This window comes from Trichechus manatus, unplaced genomic scaffold (genome assembly GCF_000243295.1).
Source record: "Trichechus manatus latirostris isolate Lorelei unplaced genomic scaffold, TriManLat1.0 scaffold00020, whole genome shotgun sequence".
Taxonomy (NCBI): Eukaryota; Metazoa; Chordata; class Mammalia; order Sirenia; family Trichechidae; genus Trichechus; species Trichechus manatus.
Genome location: NW_004443956.1, coordinates 12,664,210 through 12,681,123, shown reverse-complemented (window position 1 = coordinate 12,681,123; position 16,914 = coordinate 12,664,210). Strand labels below are relative to the sequence as shown.

The 16,914-nt window shown below is 55.2% G+C and overlaps 2 protein-coding genes across 2 annotated transcripts in view; both read left to right on the top strand.

The window, feature by feature from the left end:
- The first annotated feature begins 657 nt into the window (after positions 1–657).
- ASB10 (ankyrin repeat and SOCS box containing 10) lies at positions 658–9,220 on the top strand. The gene is made up of 6 exons (XM_004372775.2): positions 658–944; positions 1,191–1,531; positions 1,630–1,897; positions 4,234–4,753; positions 8,612–8,725; positions 8,968–9,220. Exons 1-6 carry the CDS (start codon positions 658–660, stop codon positions 9,151–9,153), a joined length of 1,716 nt encoding a protein of 571 aa, XP_004372832.1. The 3' UTR covers positions 9,154–9,220.
- Positions 9,221–9,615: 395 nt separating this feature from the next.
- Positions 9,616–16,914, top strand: part of GBX1 (gastrulation brain homeobox 1) — a 23,827-nt gene continuing 16,528 nt past the window's right edge. Inside the window, exons 1-3 of the mRNA XM_004372774.1 lie at positions 9,616–9,711; positions 12,974–13,108; positions 16,724–16,864. Of these exons, the coding sequence (XP_004372831.1) occupies positions 9,616–9,711; positions 12,974–13,108; positions 16,724–16,864 (372 nt within the window). The remainder of the gene's footprint in view (positions 9,712–12,973; positions 13,109–16,723; positions 16,865–16,914) is intronic.

Genomic DNA, 16,914 nt, shown 5'->3' with positions numbered 1-16,914 from the left:
CACTGAGAAGGCCTCCTCCTGTTGTTTCACTGTCTGTGGCTGAGCCCAGTTCCTTTGGGAGAAGCCTGTCTCCCGGAGGGGGCAGGGGGCACTCGAGGAGCCACTACTGTGGACCTGTCCTTGGGTATAGGAGTGTGGGAAGGTGCAGGGCTGGTGGGTAACACTGGGAAGTCAGGAAAGCCAGTCCCGCCTCACACTCTGCCTCTTGGGCTGGGGGCCCAGCAGGACAGATGAGAAAGGGCCCAGCAGGACAGATGAGAAAGAACCCAGGAAAGGGAGCCTCAGGCCCCAGGTTCTAGTCCTGGCTCTGCAACAAATTACCTGTGTGGTATTGGGCAAATCACTCCCTTCCAGGGCTTCATTCTTTATCTGTGACATTATGGGTTTGGGTAGCACAGCCTTGGTGGGCCCTTCACACCCTGGTGTAGTAGAATTCTGCAGGGGAAGGCTCAGGGCTGGAGGGCTCCACCCGCACCCTGTTTGCCAAGCACTCCCTAGTCCCCACTTCTCTCCCTGGCTCTGACGGCGGTGACTGTCCTGCCTCTTTCTGGCAAGGGCCTGCTCCTCCCACACTGGGCCCAGCTCCCCATCGCCCCGCGCGGTCATGGTGGCATTGCATGAGTCCGCTCCTTTGGCCCTCTCTCCCAGAAACTAGCCATGCCTGGGAGACAGAGCGCCCCTCCTCAAGGGGGACGCCGTCCCTGGAGCCTCCCCGTGGCCGCTGTCTGCCGGGACCGGGGTCCCCAGTCGGGCCCAGCCCGGGACAACCCTAGGCCATTGCCGCTTCTGTGCCGTGACATGAGCCTACAGAACGCGCTCTACACCGGGGACCTGGAGAGGCTGCAGGAGTTGTTCCCGCCTCACAGCACAGCCGACCTGCTGCTGGAGAGCCGGGCCGCCGAGCCGCGCTGGAGCTGCAGCCAGCCTGGTGAGGGTCTGGCCTGGTGCCCGGGGGCGGGGCGAGGAGCTGGGGGGCCGCCTAGGAGCAGAGGTACCAAAAGCTTGAGGGAAAAGAGGAGCCGGTGGTTCTCCGCCCTGAGGCTGGCCCCGCAGCGGCCAGGCCTTGGCCCAGGAGGGAAGTCATGTGGAGCCCAGAATAGCTCCTGCCGGCCTTGTGGCCAGGTCAGGCAGCGCGCAGGACATAGACCCACTCCCTCCGCTGGTCAGCTTGCCCCTTTCTCTCCCCTTAGTTTTCTCCCCACATGCTCGCACTCTGCCCTCATGAGCTGGTCCCCCGGAGAGTGCAGGGGCCAGGAGGGGTCTCCCGGCGACAGGCACTCCCTCTGTGCCAGGCTGGTGGAGAAGCCCAGCACAGGGCACGCAGAGGGTCGGAAGGGCGGCCCGGGCCCCATCATCACCCGCACAGCCTCGGGGCCTGCCCTTGCCTTTTGGCAGGCAGTGTTGGCGGGGGACGTGGGCGCGATCGCCCGCATCCTCGCGGACGACAGCGCAGGCCTGGCCCCTGACTCCGTCTTTGATACCAGCGACCCAGAACGATGGAGGGATTTCCGCTACAACATCCGCGCTCTGAGTACGGCGGGCGCCGGGTGGGCGAGCGGGAGGCGGGAGGGGGCTCCGGGCACCTCTGGGCGCGTCGCCCATTTGCCAGCCGCCCTGGCCTTTCCCCAGGACTCTGGTCTCTGACGTACGAGGAGGAGCTGACCACCCCGCTGCACGTGGCGGCCAGCCGGGGCCACGTAGACGTGCTGCGGCTGCTGCTGAGGCGGCGGGCCCGGCCCGACAGCGCCCCTGGCGGCCGCACCGCGCTCCACGAGGCCTGCGCAGCGGGCCGCGCGCCATGCGCCCACCTGCTGCTGGTGGCAGGAGCCGACCCCGACCTCCCTGACCAGGACGGAAAACGGCCCTTGCACCTTTGCGGGGGGTCCGGCGCCCTTGAGTGAGTGAGCCATCATCCCTACCGCCTGCCCCACTCTTAGCGGAGGCGAAGAGAGCGTCCCAGGAAGGATGAGGGAGCAGGCCCAGTGGGCTGAGGTGCAGTAGGGGCTCCGGCCAGGGGTCAGGATGCGATTAATCTGGACTTGGGACAATTCTCTGATTCCCAGGGTGGAGGAGGGCTGGGGCAGGGGCCCAGCTTGTGACCTGATACTGGGGAATTTGTCGGGGGGCCATTATGGGAAGGTGGGGCCGCTGTCAAGCTTCAGTACTTTCTGAGGCTATCCTATGTGCCAGGCACTGACCTAAGTACAACAGCAATTGAATCACAGCCCTGCCCTCAGGGCGTTTCTTATCCAGGGATCTAGACAGGCTGTGGGCTGAGGAGGACAGCTGGGGTCTCCGTGGGCAGGGTCTGGCATTCCAGTATTAGCTGGGCACCCTCAGACGAACGGGCACAAGGGACTGTCACTAACCAAACTCACGAGAGAGGATAGATACACCCAAATCGGTCATTTGTTATTTACAGGGAAAAATTCCTTTGCAGTGACTCAACAATTATGACCTATGTACAGGGAACCTGGGTGGATGAGTCCTGGAAACTATTTTGGTCTAGGCAAAGGGAGCCTTGGCAAATCCTTCCCGAACTAACTCTGCCTACAACAGAGGCACTTCTCCGCTTACTGCACATCCGTCAGACTTCACATCTTGCCCCTGAGTGGTGTCAAATTTTTGATCCTCGGGTTCTCCTTTGGTGGACCTTCTTTTTCCTGTGAACATCATCGGCCTTCAGAGGATTCTTCGTCAACCTATCATATCACCTCTGAAGACATGTTCTATAGCAGCATGGTCCAATGGGCAGATAATGTGAACTGGATATGTAAATTAAAATTTTCTAGTAGCCCCATTAAAAATTTGAAAAGAAACAAGTGAAACTAATTTTAATAATATATTTTATTTAACACAATAGTTCCAAAATGTTATTTCAATATGTAATCAATATAAAAAATTAAGCATGAGATAGTTTACATTCTTTTTTTGTATTAAACCTTCAAAATTGGTGTGTGCTTTACCCGTACAACATCTCTCGACTGGGACTGGCCACACTGCATGTGCTCAGTAGCCACCCAGGGCCAGCGGCTACTGTGTTAGACACCTCTGGACCATCCCACAAGTTTAGTTCTTGCCACCTTCCATCCCAGCCGAGACCACCCTGATGATACTAATCCTTTCCTTTCTTGAGCAAACAAATTTTAAAAATAATTATGGAAAATTTCAAACCTATAGAAAGAAAGAGAGAGTGATAGAAGGAGCCCCATGATCCAGCACCATCCACACCCCCAAATGCTGCCATTTGAGCTCTCTTGGGCCACCACTACGGGAACAGCTGTTCAGGCATTGTCTCATGTGCTGCACCCAGCAACCTCACAAGGTCGACCAGTACCAGTTGCTGTCGAGTTGATTCCAACTCATGGCAACCCCACGTGTGCAGAGTAGAACTGTGCTTCATAGGGTTTTCATTGGTTGTGATCGTTCAGAAGGAGATCACCAGGCCTTTCTCCCAAGGTGCCTCTGGGTAGGTTTGAACTGACCACCCTTCTGTTAATAATTGAGTGCTGAACAGTTTGTGCCACCCAGGGACTCCTCATAAGGTCTGGGTGCTATTAATTTTTCCCATTCTACAGATGAGGAAACTGAAGCTCAAAGGGGCTAAGTTTCCTTAGCCTTGATTGAGGTTGACAAGGCCTAGACTCCCTATACTTATCACAGGTATATACAATCATCTGGGAGGGCCATCCTAGAATAAAACTGGTGGGCAAATTTTGATTTTGCTGTTTGTCCCACTGCTGCACTTCCATTCATAACCTGGCCTAGCCCATCCTGAGCCCACTTCCCTATCCCAGCATGGAGGGCCCCCCACTGCTGGCTGCCCTGGCCTCTAATGCCAGCTCCTCCACTTCCTGGCGGGAAAGCTGAGTGACAGCCTCACAGTCAAAGGGGGGCCCAGTTTCCTCATCTGTGAAATGAGAGTAATGAAAAAGCTGGAATGTGGTGAGGATTAAGTGGGTGAACTCATATAAAGTCCTTGGTGTTCTCATTTAGCGTAATAACTATTCCTTGCTTTCGTTCCCATGGAGAACGTAGTGAGTGATCATACTTTAATACCTGAGGGTATTGCTGGGATGAGGCATGACAGGCAGGATGGACGGTGAGGGGGACAGGCAGACCAGGAGCCCCCGAGGCTCCCTCAGCTCTTTGCATGGTCTGCTCAGACCACCATCAGTGCTGGGGAAGGCCCCTTCCCTGGGCTCCTCCTCACCGCCATCTTACCTATACTAGGTGTGCAGAGCTGCTGCTGAGGTTTGGGGCGAAAGTGGATGGCCGGTCCGAGGAAGAAGAAGAGACCCCTTTGCACGTGGCCGCCCGGGTTGGCCATGTGGCACTAGTGGAGCTACTTCTAAGGCGGGGGGCATGCCCCAACGCCCAGGATGCTGAGGGCCGCACGCCTCTGCTGGCCGCCTGTGAAGCCCGCTGTCTAGACCCAGACAACGCCGGGGACACTGCTGCCCGCTGCCTCCAGCTGTGCCATTTGCTGCTTTCGGCTGGTGCCGATGCCGATGCTGCCGATCAGGACAAGCGGCGGCCCCTGCACCTGGCCTGTCGCCATGGCTACACTGCCGTCGTGGAGCTGCTCCTGTCCTGTGGCGTCAGTGCCAACACCATGGACTATGGGGGACACACAGCCCTGCACTATGCCCTGCAGGGCCCAGCCATGGCCCTGGCCCAGAGCCCGGAGTACGTGGTTCAGGCCCTGCTCAACCACGGGGCTGTCCGTGTCTGGCCCGGGGCCCTCCCCAAGGTACGGGGCAGCAGGGCAGAGGAGGGGTCCTGGATGGCACGGAGACCAAAGGACCCAGACCTGTGCCCCTGCTGGCTTTAGGGTGTGGTCCAGGGCACGTGGGCACGTAGAGCACTGCTTGCTGCCTGTCCGTCATTTAACAAATAGGCAGAGCCCAAATGTGGGGCAAAGGCAAGTGCACAGACTGACCAGCAGGAAAGGCACGTACTCATGAGCGAGAGAGAGTGTGTGTGATGGGCAGGAGGGTAGATGGTGTGTGTGTGTGTGTGTGTGTGTGTGTGTGTGTGTGTGAGATGGGCAGGAGACTTGTGGTGTATGGGAGTGTGTGGAGTGTATGTGGTGGGCGGGAGGGTTGTGGTGTATGTGAGTGCATGCGTGTGTGTGTGATGGGCAGGAGGGTGTGTGTGGTGGGCAGGAGGGTGTGTGTGGTGGGCAGGAGGGTGTGTGTGTGTGTGAGGTGGGCAGGAGGGTGTGGTGTATGTGAGTGTGTGTGTGAGATGGGCAGGAGGGTGTGGTGTATGTGAGTGTGTGTGTGAGATGGGCAGGTGGGTGAGGTGTGTGTGTGTGAGAGAGAGAGATGGGCAGGAGACTTGTGTATGTGAGTGTGTGGTGGGCAGGAAGGTTGTGGTGTATGTGAGTGTGTGGTATGTGTGTGAGATGGGCAGGAGGGTGTGGTGTATGTGAGTGTGGTGTGTGTGGTGGACAGAGGGGTTGTGTATGTGAGTGTATGTGTGGTGTGTGTTTTTGTGTGATGAGCAGGAGGCTTGTGGTGTATGTGAGTGTGTGTGAGAGAGAGATGGGCAGGAGACTTGTGTATGTGACTGTGTGGTGCGTGTGTGGTGGGCAGGAGGGTGGGCAGAGGGTAGTGGGCCCAGGTTATAAAGGATCTGGAGAGACGGAAGGAGGAGTGGAGAGTGAGGTGGGCAGTGTGGGCAGTGGGCAGCTGTTTGAGGTCTTCATGGAGGCGTAAGGAGATGGAACAGTGTTCTAAGGAGCTCTGGCTTACGGTGGGATCAGTTCAGCGAGGGACACTCTGGACATAGGAGAGGCTCCCCCAGGCAGGAGCGATGCAGCAGGCAGAAGGTTCAGGCTCCTGAGCATCTGAAAAGACCTTGGCAGGACTCACACGGCCCAGCACAGACACCTGACACCTGTGCAAAGTCCTCTGAGAGCTCATTTTCAATCTATATCATATTTTACTTGATTTTCTTAAGTCGGGTCAACTTGAAATCCTATGTGCTGATGCTCTGCAGGCCCCTGTTAAGTGCTTTCCTGGAGGGCGGAGCTGCTCTGTGGAGCGCTGATGTGTGGAGGGGTGTGATGTCACAACAGCCTGGCGGGCGCTGGCGCACCTGTCCTCAGAGGAGAGGGCTCTGTGGCTCCTGGGCAGTGGGGCAAGAAGGACACTTGGTGTGGCAGGTGCCCCTTTGCGCACAGACAAGCATCTGTCTTATTCCTAGACAAGACCAAATAATTAAACAGCCCAAGAGTTTGGCAGATTGGTCTCCCCTTTGGGAAAATACAAGAAAATCAACAATTAACACTAATTAATCTCCTATTAACACCAGATAATTAGGAGACGAGCAATTCCCTGTAATCTGATGGAAGCTCTGACAGCTAATGATTTCTCCAGGGGGCGGACCAGGAGGTGGAGGCAGCGCAGCTTACGGAGCACCGCAGACCTCGCCCACCGGCTCCGTGTCCCGCCCGCCGGGGCTGCACCGCCCCCCACCCCGCCACGCCCCAGGTGATCAGAAAGTGGGGCAGGCGCTCCAACCGGTTTCTGGTCAGCAGCCCTTCCAGGCAGGCGGAGCTTCCAGCCCCAGATGGGGGCAGGAGGCTGCCACAGCCCCTCTGTAACCAAACGCGGCCGTCATTCCTTTGAGAGTTCAGCAGACCTGGGTCCAGGTGGTGTAACTCTGGCGATTCACTTGAGTTCTTTGAGAACGTGACACAGTCTGTACCTGGCAGTGATGAGGCGGCTGGGGGACAGCGCAGAGTCAGCAGAACCAGCTGGCCTGCCTGCACCTCAGACACGCTCTGAGGGCTTTACACGTGGCCTCCGCTCTCAGCAGCCCCTGAGGCTGGCCGTGGCTCAGTCACACTAGCCCTGTGACCCTGGGCAAGTCGCTGTTCTCTTTGGGCCTCAGGGTCCTTGTCAGTAAATCAGAGGTAACAACAGTGTGCCTGCCTCAGAGGGTCTGTGTGAGAACTATGAGTTAATATGTACATAGCCCCCCGGACAGCCCTAACTCAGTGCTCCACTCGTGCGAGCTGCTGTGGCTCTGAAGTTAAATACTATGTTCAACAGCAGTGACCTGCTTCTAAGCAGTATCCGAGCATAGGGTCTCACTGGGCACAGACGAGGGTGACGCAGGCTGGAGTAGCTACACAGGGCTTCCTGGAGGAGGAGGGCCTTGGAATGGTGGTGAGGGAAGGGAGCAGGCTTCCCAGGCAGGGTGAGCACTGTGGGCCAAGTGCAGAGGCTGGAGTCTGCCAGCGCGCGGGTGGGAGGAGCAGAGAGGCTGGCCTGACAGAGAGCAGATGGAGCGCTGTGCTCCTTCCCAGTTCTGAGGAAGAGGGAGGGAAAGGGCCTGTGTGACAAACCCACTTCGACAAACTCAAGTGGAGGGGAGCCCACAGAGGAGGATAGGGCAGCTCTGGCAAGCTTCGCCCCAGAGGCAGGGCAGGAATCCGAAGGCCTCGGGCATGGGAACCACTTTCTGCCATTTCCTGGACGTTCCCTGCCTTCTAGGCAGAGTTTTTAAACTTGCATAATAGTATATGCGTGTGTGTGTGTGTGTGTGTGTGTGTGTGTGTGTGTGTGTGTTTGTGTGTGTGAGGGGCATGTGGTTATGTGGAGGAATGCTGCTTAGGGGTGTGCATAGCTTGTCTTCAATTTTAAAAGGATCTGAGACCATTGCGTGTAGTTTGAGATGCATGGATGAAGGAGCACAGGGATTCCACCCAGCAGCAGGGCCAATGGCACCGTGCCTGGGCCTGGCACTGCCTAGCTTCCTCTTCCGCCCCTCTGGGAGCTGTCCCGAAGCATGTCTCCCTCCCCAGGCCCAGGCACCCAGGCCTCTGCTCCAGGTTGACCAGGCCAACCACTCTCAGCCCCTTGCCCTCCTTGTTTTTCTTTGCAGAAGTATGTCTGTAAGTGGTTATGGGCTTATCCCCTGCTTTCCCTCTGCCACAGAGGCTCCCGATGTCAGGGGCCTTCTCTGTCTGTGTCTCTGCTGCATCCCCAGTGCTTGGCACACACAGATCCTCAGCAAATGTTTGTTGAATCACTAAATAACAGAATGAACCCACTCCCACCAAGCCCTCCATGGAGGCTGCCACGTGCATCCTGCGTTGGTCTTTGGCTGCCTTGTTCTTCTGCCTGAAATGCCTTCCTGTGCCTGACTTCCACTCACCCTCGCAGCCCTGCCCCACTCTGTGAATCCTCCCTCTCCTGTGCACCCCTACTCTAGCTCTCTCCCCTCACTTGGCGTCTGGCAGACTCTGCTCTGTGAAGTATGTGTCTTCTGGCCTGCTCAGAAACCGCAGCCACAGGCCAGGCAGCCTTTCCCAGGCGGCCGACTGTCCAGCACGGGGCTGTTACAGGCCGGCAGCGGTAGAGCAGGGCTGTGCAGTTGTTGAGGGAAGGAGCCCCACTGCCTGCCTTGAAGGCTGGAACTACAACTTACTGTGTGATCTGAGTCATCCCGCTGTGCCTCAGCTTCCCTTATCTGTAAAATGGGTATAACAGTCCTTACCCTGTAAAAATGGGATGAAAGACACGTGAAGTGCTGAGAAAAGTATCTGGCGTGCAGGGTGGTTGGCCGCACAGGCTGATGCAGCTCTCCCCTGCAGGTACTGGAGCGCTGGTCCACGTCCCCAAGGACCATTGAGGTGCTAATGAACACCTACTGTATCGTGCAGCTTCCCGAGGAGGCCGTGGGCCTGGTTCCACCGGAAACACTGCAGGTCAGTCAGGCTCCAGGAGCGTTGTGGGAGACCTCTGCTCCCTTAATGCAGACCACTCAGCCCGACCCCAAGAGATGCCCACCTCCTACAGGGAAGCCCACCGGCCCCGCTCATTCCCCAGCAGTCACCCAGAGACCCCTCACATCTCACAATAAGAAAGCCCAGTGTGAACACCCGAGCATTCACTCCTTGAGGAGAAGTGTGTGCCCACAGCCGCCTGCTGAGCCCGTGTTTGTCCCCAGGAGCACTGCCGTTTCTACTCGTCGCTCTTTGCCCTGGCGAGGCAGCCGAGATCACTGCAGCACCTGAGCCGCTGTGCACTGCGCGCCCACCTGGCTGCCCGCCTGCCCCAGGCCCTGCCCTGTCTGCCCCTGCCGCCCCGCCTGCTCCGCTACTTGCAGCTTGAGTTCGAGGATGTGCTCTACTAGTGAGTCCTGCGTTGGGGGCCGGTCACCAGCCAGCCTCCTGGGCCACCAGCTGCGCTGACCTCTCCTTCCCCACACTTCTTCTCAAGCCTGGGAGCAGATGCCCCCAGAGTGCGCCTGCCTGCCTCTCGCTAGGCCGGAACCTGGGCCTGAGCGTGAGCCACGTGAGGCGGACTGGCCCTGTCAGCTGGAGGCCCGTGTCCACAGGAAGAGCAGTGCTGATTCCGCCGGAGAGAGACAGAGAGGCCATGGTGACAAGCTGTGTGTGGGGAGGACAGCAGGACTCGTGGCAAGGGACACATTCTCCTTTAGGGTCTCTTGGGCTTTTGACTCCTGAGGCCCCCTCAAGCCCATCCCTGTGTCAGAAATCCCTGTGCACAGGAAAGTCTCCAGGCCTGTGCTGTGTGCGGCTGTCTGAGCGGCTCTGCCTCAGAGTCATCAGGATGGGAAACTTTGGGTGGACAGATGTACAGGAGTCCCTTCTCCTGTGAGATCCACCAGCTCTTGAGGACCGCAGGCAGCCTCCCCTTCTGCCCCTTGAATTGGTGGAATGGCTATCAGGTGAGATAGTGTCAGGAAGGGCCTAAAGGAGAGAGGGGGATGGATGGGGAGGACTGAGTCGTGGTGGGGTGGTGAAGGAAGCCTGCAGATAAGGAGGCAAGAGGGAGTGGCAGGGAAACCAGTGGGAAATGGGTCAAACGGGTGCTGTGGGTGAGAAGTAAGGGCCAGGTTTAGGAAAATGACATCAAATTATCCTGCTTCCTGAGAACATGAGTCAGTCAGGGAGCCTCTCGCTGCTCCTTCCTCAAATGTGGCTTTGCAGTGGAGAGGGCGTGGAAGTGAGAACTGTAGGATTGGGGTTCTAGCCCTAGCCTTGCTCTTAACTTGTGGGACATGTCTCTGGGCTCGTTTCTGCACCGGTAAAACAAGGCAGAGGGCAAGTGTCCCTAAGGATCCTTGCAGCCCTGGAACCTACAGATAGCCCTACAGGCAGAGGGGCTGGCTTTATGGGGAGCCAGAGCAGCCAATCATGGGCACTGGTTCTGTGATGTCAAGGGTGTCCTTGGTTCAGAAAGGGCAGTGGGAGGGCAGAAGAGGAGGAATGGGGACGGGAACCTGGTTCTCACCGTGGCCTCACGGGGCTTGGGCTGACACTCCTGTCTGGGCTTCCAGGTGCTGGGACTCTGTTATGTATTAAATTGTGCCCCCTAAAATATGTGTTGGAATCCTAACCCCTGTACTTGTGGATGTAAGCCTGTTTGGAAATAGAAATTTCTTTATTATGTTAATTAGATCATACTCAAGTAGGAAGGCCCCTAAACCTAATCACATCTGAGTAATAGGGCAGATTAGACACAGACCTGAACACACAGGGGAAGACAGATGCCATGTGAGGATCACCAAGGAACCAAGGAACGCCTGGGGCTACCGACAAGGGGAGAATCAACGCACATGAGACCCTGATTTGGACTTGTAGCCTCTAGGACTGTGAGAAAATAAATTTCTGTTCTTTAAAGCCACCCGCCTGTAGTATTTCTGTTACAGCAGCACTAGGGCACTAAGACAGGTCCAGCGTGGGTTGAAGGCCGCAGGGGGGCTTTTTCTAGAAAGGGAGCAACTGCCCAGTAGGAGGGTCCAGGCCTGGAGCCCAGGTCCCCAAGCAGTTGGGCCTGACTATGGCCTTGCCGCCTCAGCTGTAGAAACTCAAGAAACCCACAGGCCACACCTAAAAATACCAAAAAGGAGTAAGGCTGGCCTGTCTCAGGGTGTGTGATGGGAAACAAGGGTCAGGAGGACATTTTCTGTGAGGCTTGTGCTGGGGAAACCCTGTGATGTTGAGTTCTGCTCACTGTCAAGACCTGCTCAGGGCCTTTCTCAGCGATCCCTATCTTGTCCCAGGGTGGGGATCCTGGGGAGGATGCCCTATTATTCACTGGTCTGTTCAACACCTATTGAGTGCCTGTATATTCTGGGCACTGCAGATATAGGGGTCCAAAGTCCTTGCTCTCTAGTCCTCACAAAAGTTCACTTTCTGGTGGGGAGAGGGAGACACTGAAATATCAGATAGTGATAAGTGCTGTGTAGAGAAATGTAAAAGGATGATGGGACAGAGAGTGGCTGCGCTATTTTAGATTGGGTGGCAGAAAGTCTGCTCTCTGAGGAGGTGATATTTACCTGAGCCCTGAAGGACAAGGGATGTGACTAGTGGGGAAGAGCAGCCAGTCAGAGGCAACCTGGACTGGAAACGATCAGAGGGCTCTAAGTAGGGAATGACATGACTAATTTAGGTTTTAAATGATAACTTTGGATTGTATGATCCCACTTCTATGAAATATCAGAATAGGCAAATGCACAGAGACCAAAGTTTATTTATTAATCATTACCAGGGACTGGGGGGGTGGGCAGTGGGGAGTTACCCCTTAAGGGGCACTGAGTTTCTGTTTGGGGCGTTGAAAACTTTTGGAAAGGGATAGTGGTGATAATAGCACAAAATGGTGAGTGTGATTAATGTCACTGAATGGTACACTTAAAAAATGGTTCAAATGGAAATTTTTTGTTAGATATTTTTATATAAAAAATTTTGCGGGTTAAAAAAAGATCACTTTGGCTGCTGAATGGTTGGGGGTGGGGTGGGGTGTGGAGATACAGAATCAGAGACCAGTTAGGAGACTACTGCAGTAGTCCAGGCAAGAGATGAGGTCATGGTAGGCGAGATTTGGGGTCCTTTCTGGAGAATTGATGGGACTTGCTGACAGTGTGGATGTAGGGGGCTGAGAGAAAGAATAATCCAGGATGACCTCAGTTTTTGGCTTCAGCAACTGAACAGTGGGTGGGCCCATTACGAAGATGGCGAAGATGAGAAGGCTGGGGGCGGGTAAAAAACCTGTTTTGGATATGTTAAATTTGCGATTCCTACTGGTCATCTCAAAGAGGCTGTGTTTAAAGGTCATTTGGATAATGACTTTGGAGTTTGGGGATGGAAATTGTGGGGATCATTGGCATGTGGGAGATATCATTCTGTGCTTCCCGAGTCCCAGGTTGTAGGTGCTGCACATATGGCTCTCAATGGCACACGTTCCTGCCCCGGCGAATTTCCAATCTAGTCTGAGAAACCAGTGTGTGGACAGCTAGTCAGAATGCAAGACCCAAGGAATTGAATGCAAAATAAACGTGGCAGCGGAACTGAGGGCGTGAGGAGGAGGACAGGGATCCGGGAAGACCTCACAGAGGAGGCTGCCTCTCCTTCAAGTGGTAGCAAGGTAAAGTGGTGGGAAGGAGGGGGTTCAGCTCTTCTCTCGAGAGGGTTGTATCCTCATGGAAACTTTTTTAAGGGGGGAAGTGTGGGAGGTCTTGCGGAGTAGTCAGTATTAGAGAACTACTGCCTAACTTCAGCCGTCTCTGCTGAGTGGAGTTAGACATCGAGACACTCTTGCAAGCCAGGGAGCTTCCTCCCCAGCCTCCCAGCCGTTAGTCTCGCGGGCCCAGAACCTCTCCCCGGTAATTGCTTTCGGTAATGTGTTTGCTCCAAACCAATTTGCCGCCTCCGTGAGAACTCCGTCCTGCACTGGAGGCCCGGACCTCCCCACCACCAAGATACCCGCGAGTAAGGCGCACACGCATACAGCAAGCGTTCAACCCAACAGACACAGAGAGATTCAAGTACCTGGACACGCAAGCATACATGTCCCTGTGCACATGCACACTGGACTTTAAAACACGCATGTACAATCCCCGCCTACCAGCGTACTCACAGTAAAGTGCCCAGAAGCGCCGGGTGTCCTCGCCCTGGGACGCTCACCTATCCTACTCCTTCGCCCCTCAGTCACACCAGGGGGCGCTACAGAACTCCGCACGGCGCACGTGGTGGCTGCAGTTGTGCACTGAAGCCACCAGAGGGCGCCCGCGGACAGGGCCCCCGACACGGCCCGCGCAAGCTGCCTCTCTAGCCAATAGTGGAGTGAGAGGTAGCGTTCCGGCGGCTTTGATGTGAGGATACTTCTTTCTTGACATCCTAGGTGCTGGCTTCCAGTCTATGAGGGGGAGGCCAGATGATGGAGTCCGGGACATAGGCACAAACTGAAAGCATAGATTCCAAATATAATTCCTCTTTCAGGCGTTCCCCCAGCCGGTGGGGCCACGAGAGAGGGCCGATCAGAGCAGGGGCAACTAGAGGTGCACTTTAGACAATGGGGTGAGGAGCTTGCCCGCTATGGGCCTCCTCAGGCTTCAGAGGGAGAACCAGGGATTTGGCTCCTGGTAAAGAAAGAACCGAAGGAGCCTTGGTGGCGCAGTGGTTAAAGCGCCCGGCTTCGAACTGAAAGGTGAAAGGTCGGCGGTTTGAAAAGATGACAGCCTTGGAAACCTTGTAGGGCAGTTCGGCTCTGCCCTATAGGGTCGCTCTAGGGTCTAATCAACTCGATGGCAATGGGTAAAAGAAAGAGGCGAGCCTCATTCAGACTAAATCACGACAGGTTCTGTCCTTGGTACTGATGGGAGAGTAGGAAGCTGTTTCTGGCGCTCGCTGACTGGGGGAAGGTGAATTTCCTTCTTGGCCACTGTTCTTTGTCCTTTAGGACAGTGAGGGCTCATTTTGAAAGGTGTTTTCTCCTATTCACTTGATCCTCGCATCTGCTCTTTGACTAGGCAGAGCAGATGTTAATAGCCACCATGGTGCCTAGGTTCCATGCTTCCTGAAAGGAACCGGAAGGGAGGCGGGCTACTGCAGTTACCCAGGTTAGTTACTGAATGCCAAGGGCTGTGCAGAAGTCACACTTCATGGCCCCGGCTGGCAAGGGCATGCATAGTAACAGACTGACCATGTAAACAGATTATAAAATACAGTATCTGACAAACACACACCACATCAGGTCAATACTAGGGGGAGGGGAGGGCCTGGTAGGGGAGAGATGCTTTTGAGCTTTTGGAATTTTGTGTTATTTTATTGCCTACACAACAAAATGAATGAAGTTAAACATTTTAAAATGGCCCGTCCGGCCACATAAACCAGAGACTTCATCAGCCTAAGACCAGAACTAGATGGTGTCCAGCTACCACCAATGACTACCCTGACAGGGAACACAACAGAGAGTCCCCGACGGAGCAGGAGAAAAGTGGGTGTGCAGAACTCAAACTCTAGTAAAAAGACCAGACTTAACGGTTTGATTGAGACTGGAGGGACCCTGGAAGACACGGCCCCCGGACTCTCTGTTAGCCCAAAACTAAAACCACTCCCGAGGCCAACTCTTCAGACAAAGATTAGACTGGACTATGGGACATAAAATGATACTCATGAAGAGTATGCTTCTTAGCTTAAGCAGATACATGAGACTAAATGTGCAGCTTCTGTCCGGAGGCGAGATGAGAAAGCAGAGAGGGTTAGGAGCTGGTTGAATGGACACAGGAAATTCAGGGTGGAAAGGAGGAGTGTGCTGTCACAGTATAGGGAGAGCAACTAGGGTCACGTAACAATGTATGTATAAATTTTTGTATGAGAGACTAACCTGAATTGTAAACTTTCACTTAAAGCAGAACAATAAAAATAAAAATTTTTTTAAAAGGCCCTTCCTTCATGCCTTATTTGTTGGTGCTGTAACTGCTCATACAGCTTTAGTTGCAGTTACTGTAGCCCAGAGTTCCCTCAATGTATCAAGTTACCCCAGACACCCTTTTAACTCAGTACTGAAGTCATTTCTGAGGTTCAGCCTTCAGCCAAAGGTTAGACAGGCCTATAAACAAACAATAACATACGTAGTTTAACCATATATACCAGACTAAATGGGCACACCAGCCCAGGGGCAAGAAGGAGAAGGCAGGAGGGGACAGGAAAGCTGGACAAATGGAAATGGGGAATCCAAGGTTGAGGAGAGTGTTGACGTGTCTCGGGGTTGGCAACCAATGTCACAAAACAATACATATTAATTGTTTAATAAGAAACTAATTTGTTCTGTAAACTTTCACCTAAAGCACAATAAAAAAAAACAACAAGATGTATCAAGTCAATAAGCTTCTATTACGTATCCAACACTTGACCTCTCAATTTTTAAGAACTCCGTCTTCCATACTGGTATGGTGAGGTGCTTGGGTAATTTAACAAAGGATTGTTCTGAAGAATATCTTTAGGCAGGATGTATCCTAGTGCTTCAGTGGTGAGTTGGGGTTCCCAGACTTAAGCACCCCTTCTTTCTCTATGGCAACATCTTCCCACCAGACCCCTCTGTGAGATTGTAACGTAGAGCCAAGGATAAATCAGGACTGCATGAAACGGCACTCTTATCTGCTCACCGCCCTGATGAATTGTCATTCCAGGCATACCCTCACCTCAGCCCCACTCTGGTGAGTGCCTCTCCAGGTGCTGATCCTCACCTCAGTGGTGCTCACTCCTGACTTGAACAAGTGTCACTGAGATGTTCCTTCCTGATCTGTTCTGTCTGGGCTCTGGCACTCCGGGACTCTTCGGCCTTAGCTTTTCCTCCTCACATGAATCACATAATTCCCCTATCTCCATTGAGTCTTCCCAACCTCTCCTGGCTTTGGTAGTCTTTGTAACCAGGTTGATTGCCCTGGCCCACCTGAGCAGCAGTCTTCTAGGGACTGACGACCCTGGCTTTCCCTGGCAGACTTTCTCTGGTCCTGAAGCTTCGCCACTCATCTTCCATTGACGGAGCCTTGGAGATCCCGCCTGTCTTTCTCTCTTGCCCATGGACCTGAGGCGCCTATCAAACCCAAAGTGCCCTGACTTTTGCCTCTGATTTCAACTCTGCTGCGGGGAATCAGGAGGAGGAGGAGGGTAAAAGGCGCCACCATTTCAGTGTCTGCGAATGGGGGAGGCGAGCAGAGTCATCCGCAATTAGCGGGTAATTAGCGCCGCTGACCCTTGTGGCTCATCAGCGCTCTGGGGCCAGCCCCCAGCAATCAGCCGGGGCAGGTCGAGAGTGTCAGGCCCGGGAGTGAATAGGGCTCATCAGCTGCGCGGGAGCCGGGCGCCAATCAGGGAAGTAAACAGCAGAAGAGAGAGAGCGAAGAGGGCGAGCGAGGGAGGGAGACAGGGAGAGACAGACAGACAAGAGACACGGATAAAGGCGAGAAATGCGAGAGAAGAGTTAAGACAGTCTGAGCTCGGGAATGAGAAAGGGGCAAGAGCTCGTCAGATAGGGAGGCAGGGATAGGAAGGAGGACAGGAAAGGCAGGAAGGAGGAAATGCGGAGGGGAGAGATGCAAGGGGAAGGTGAGGGGGCTGGTGAGTACTCGGCGTAGTGTGGGCACTCGAGGAAGTCTACCCCAGAAACGACTAGGGGATAGGACAGTGGGCGGGGGAGGAGGGAACGAGAAAGGAGGGGTATCGCCCTTGCCAAGAGAATAGGGACCCAGGGAAATGCGAAGGGGGAGGGGAGGGAATAGCAGGGGAGAAACCCCCACCACCACCACCACCGACGTCTCCCTCAGCCGCGCCCCCTGCAGGCTCCCCGCATCTCTTACTCTGCCCTGGGTCCCGCGACGGGCAGCAGAGCTCTCGGTCCCACACTGCGCCTGGGCGGGGGCTGCGGGGGGGCCTCCGTGGCTGTCCCGCCCTCAGCCCGCTGCGCGCGTGCCCCTGCCGGCGCCCGCATCTCTGCCCGCGTTCCGCGCCAGCGCCCTGCACTCCTGCGTTCATCCCACCCGCGCTCCTGCCCCTTCCCGCTCCCCTGCCCGCGCCCCTGCCGGCACCCCGCGCCCCGCACGCCTGCCTGCCTCCCATGCCAGCGCTCCTGCCCCTTCCTGCTTCCC

What these genes read in the sequence shown, in the direction of transcription:
- ASB10 (XM_004372775.2), top strand. Translation starts at nt 658, where the DNA reads ATGCCTGGGAGACAGAGCGCCCCTCCTCAAGGGGGACGCCGTCCCTGG. An exon ending in GGGGGGTCCGGCGCCCTTGA is followed by an intron (nt 1,898 to 4,233) that starts GTGAGTGAGCCA and finishes TACCTATACTAG; the next exon opens with GTGTGCAGAGCTGCTGCTGA. An exon ending in TTCCACCGGAAACACTGCAG is followed by an intron (nt 8,726 to 8,967) that starts GTCAGTCAGGCT and finishes GTTTGTCCCCAG; the next exon opens with GAGCACTGCCGTTTCTACTC.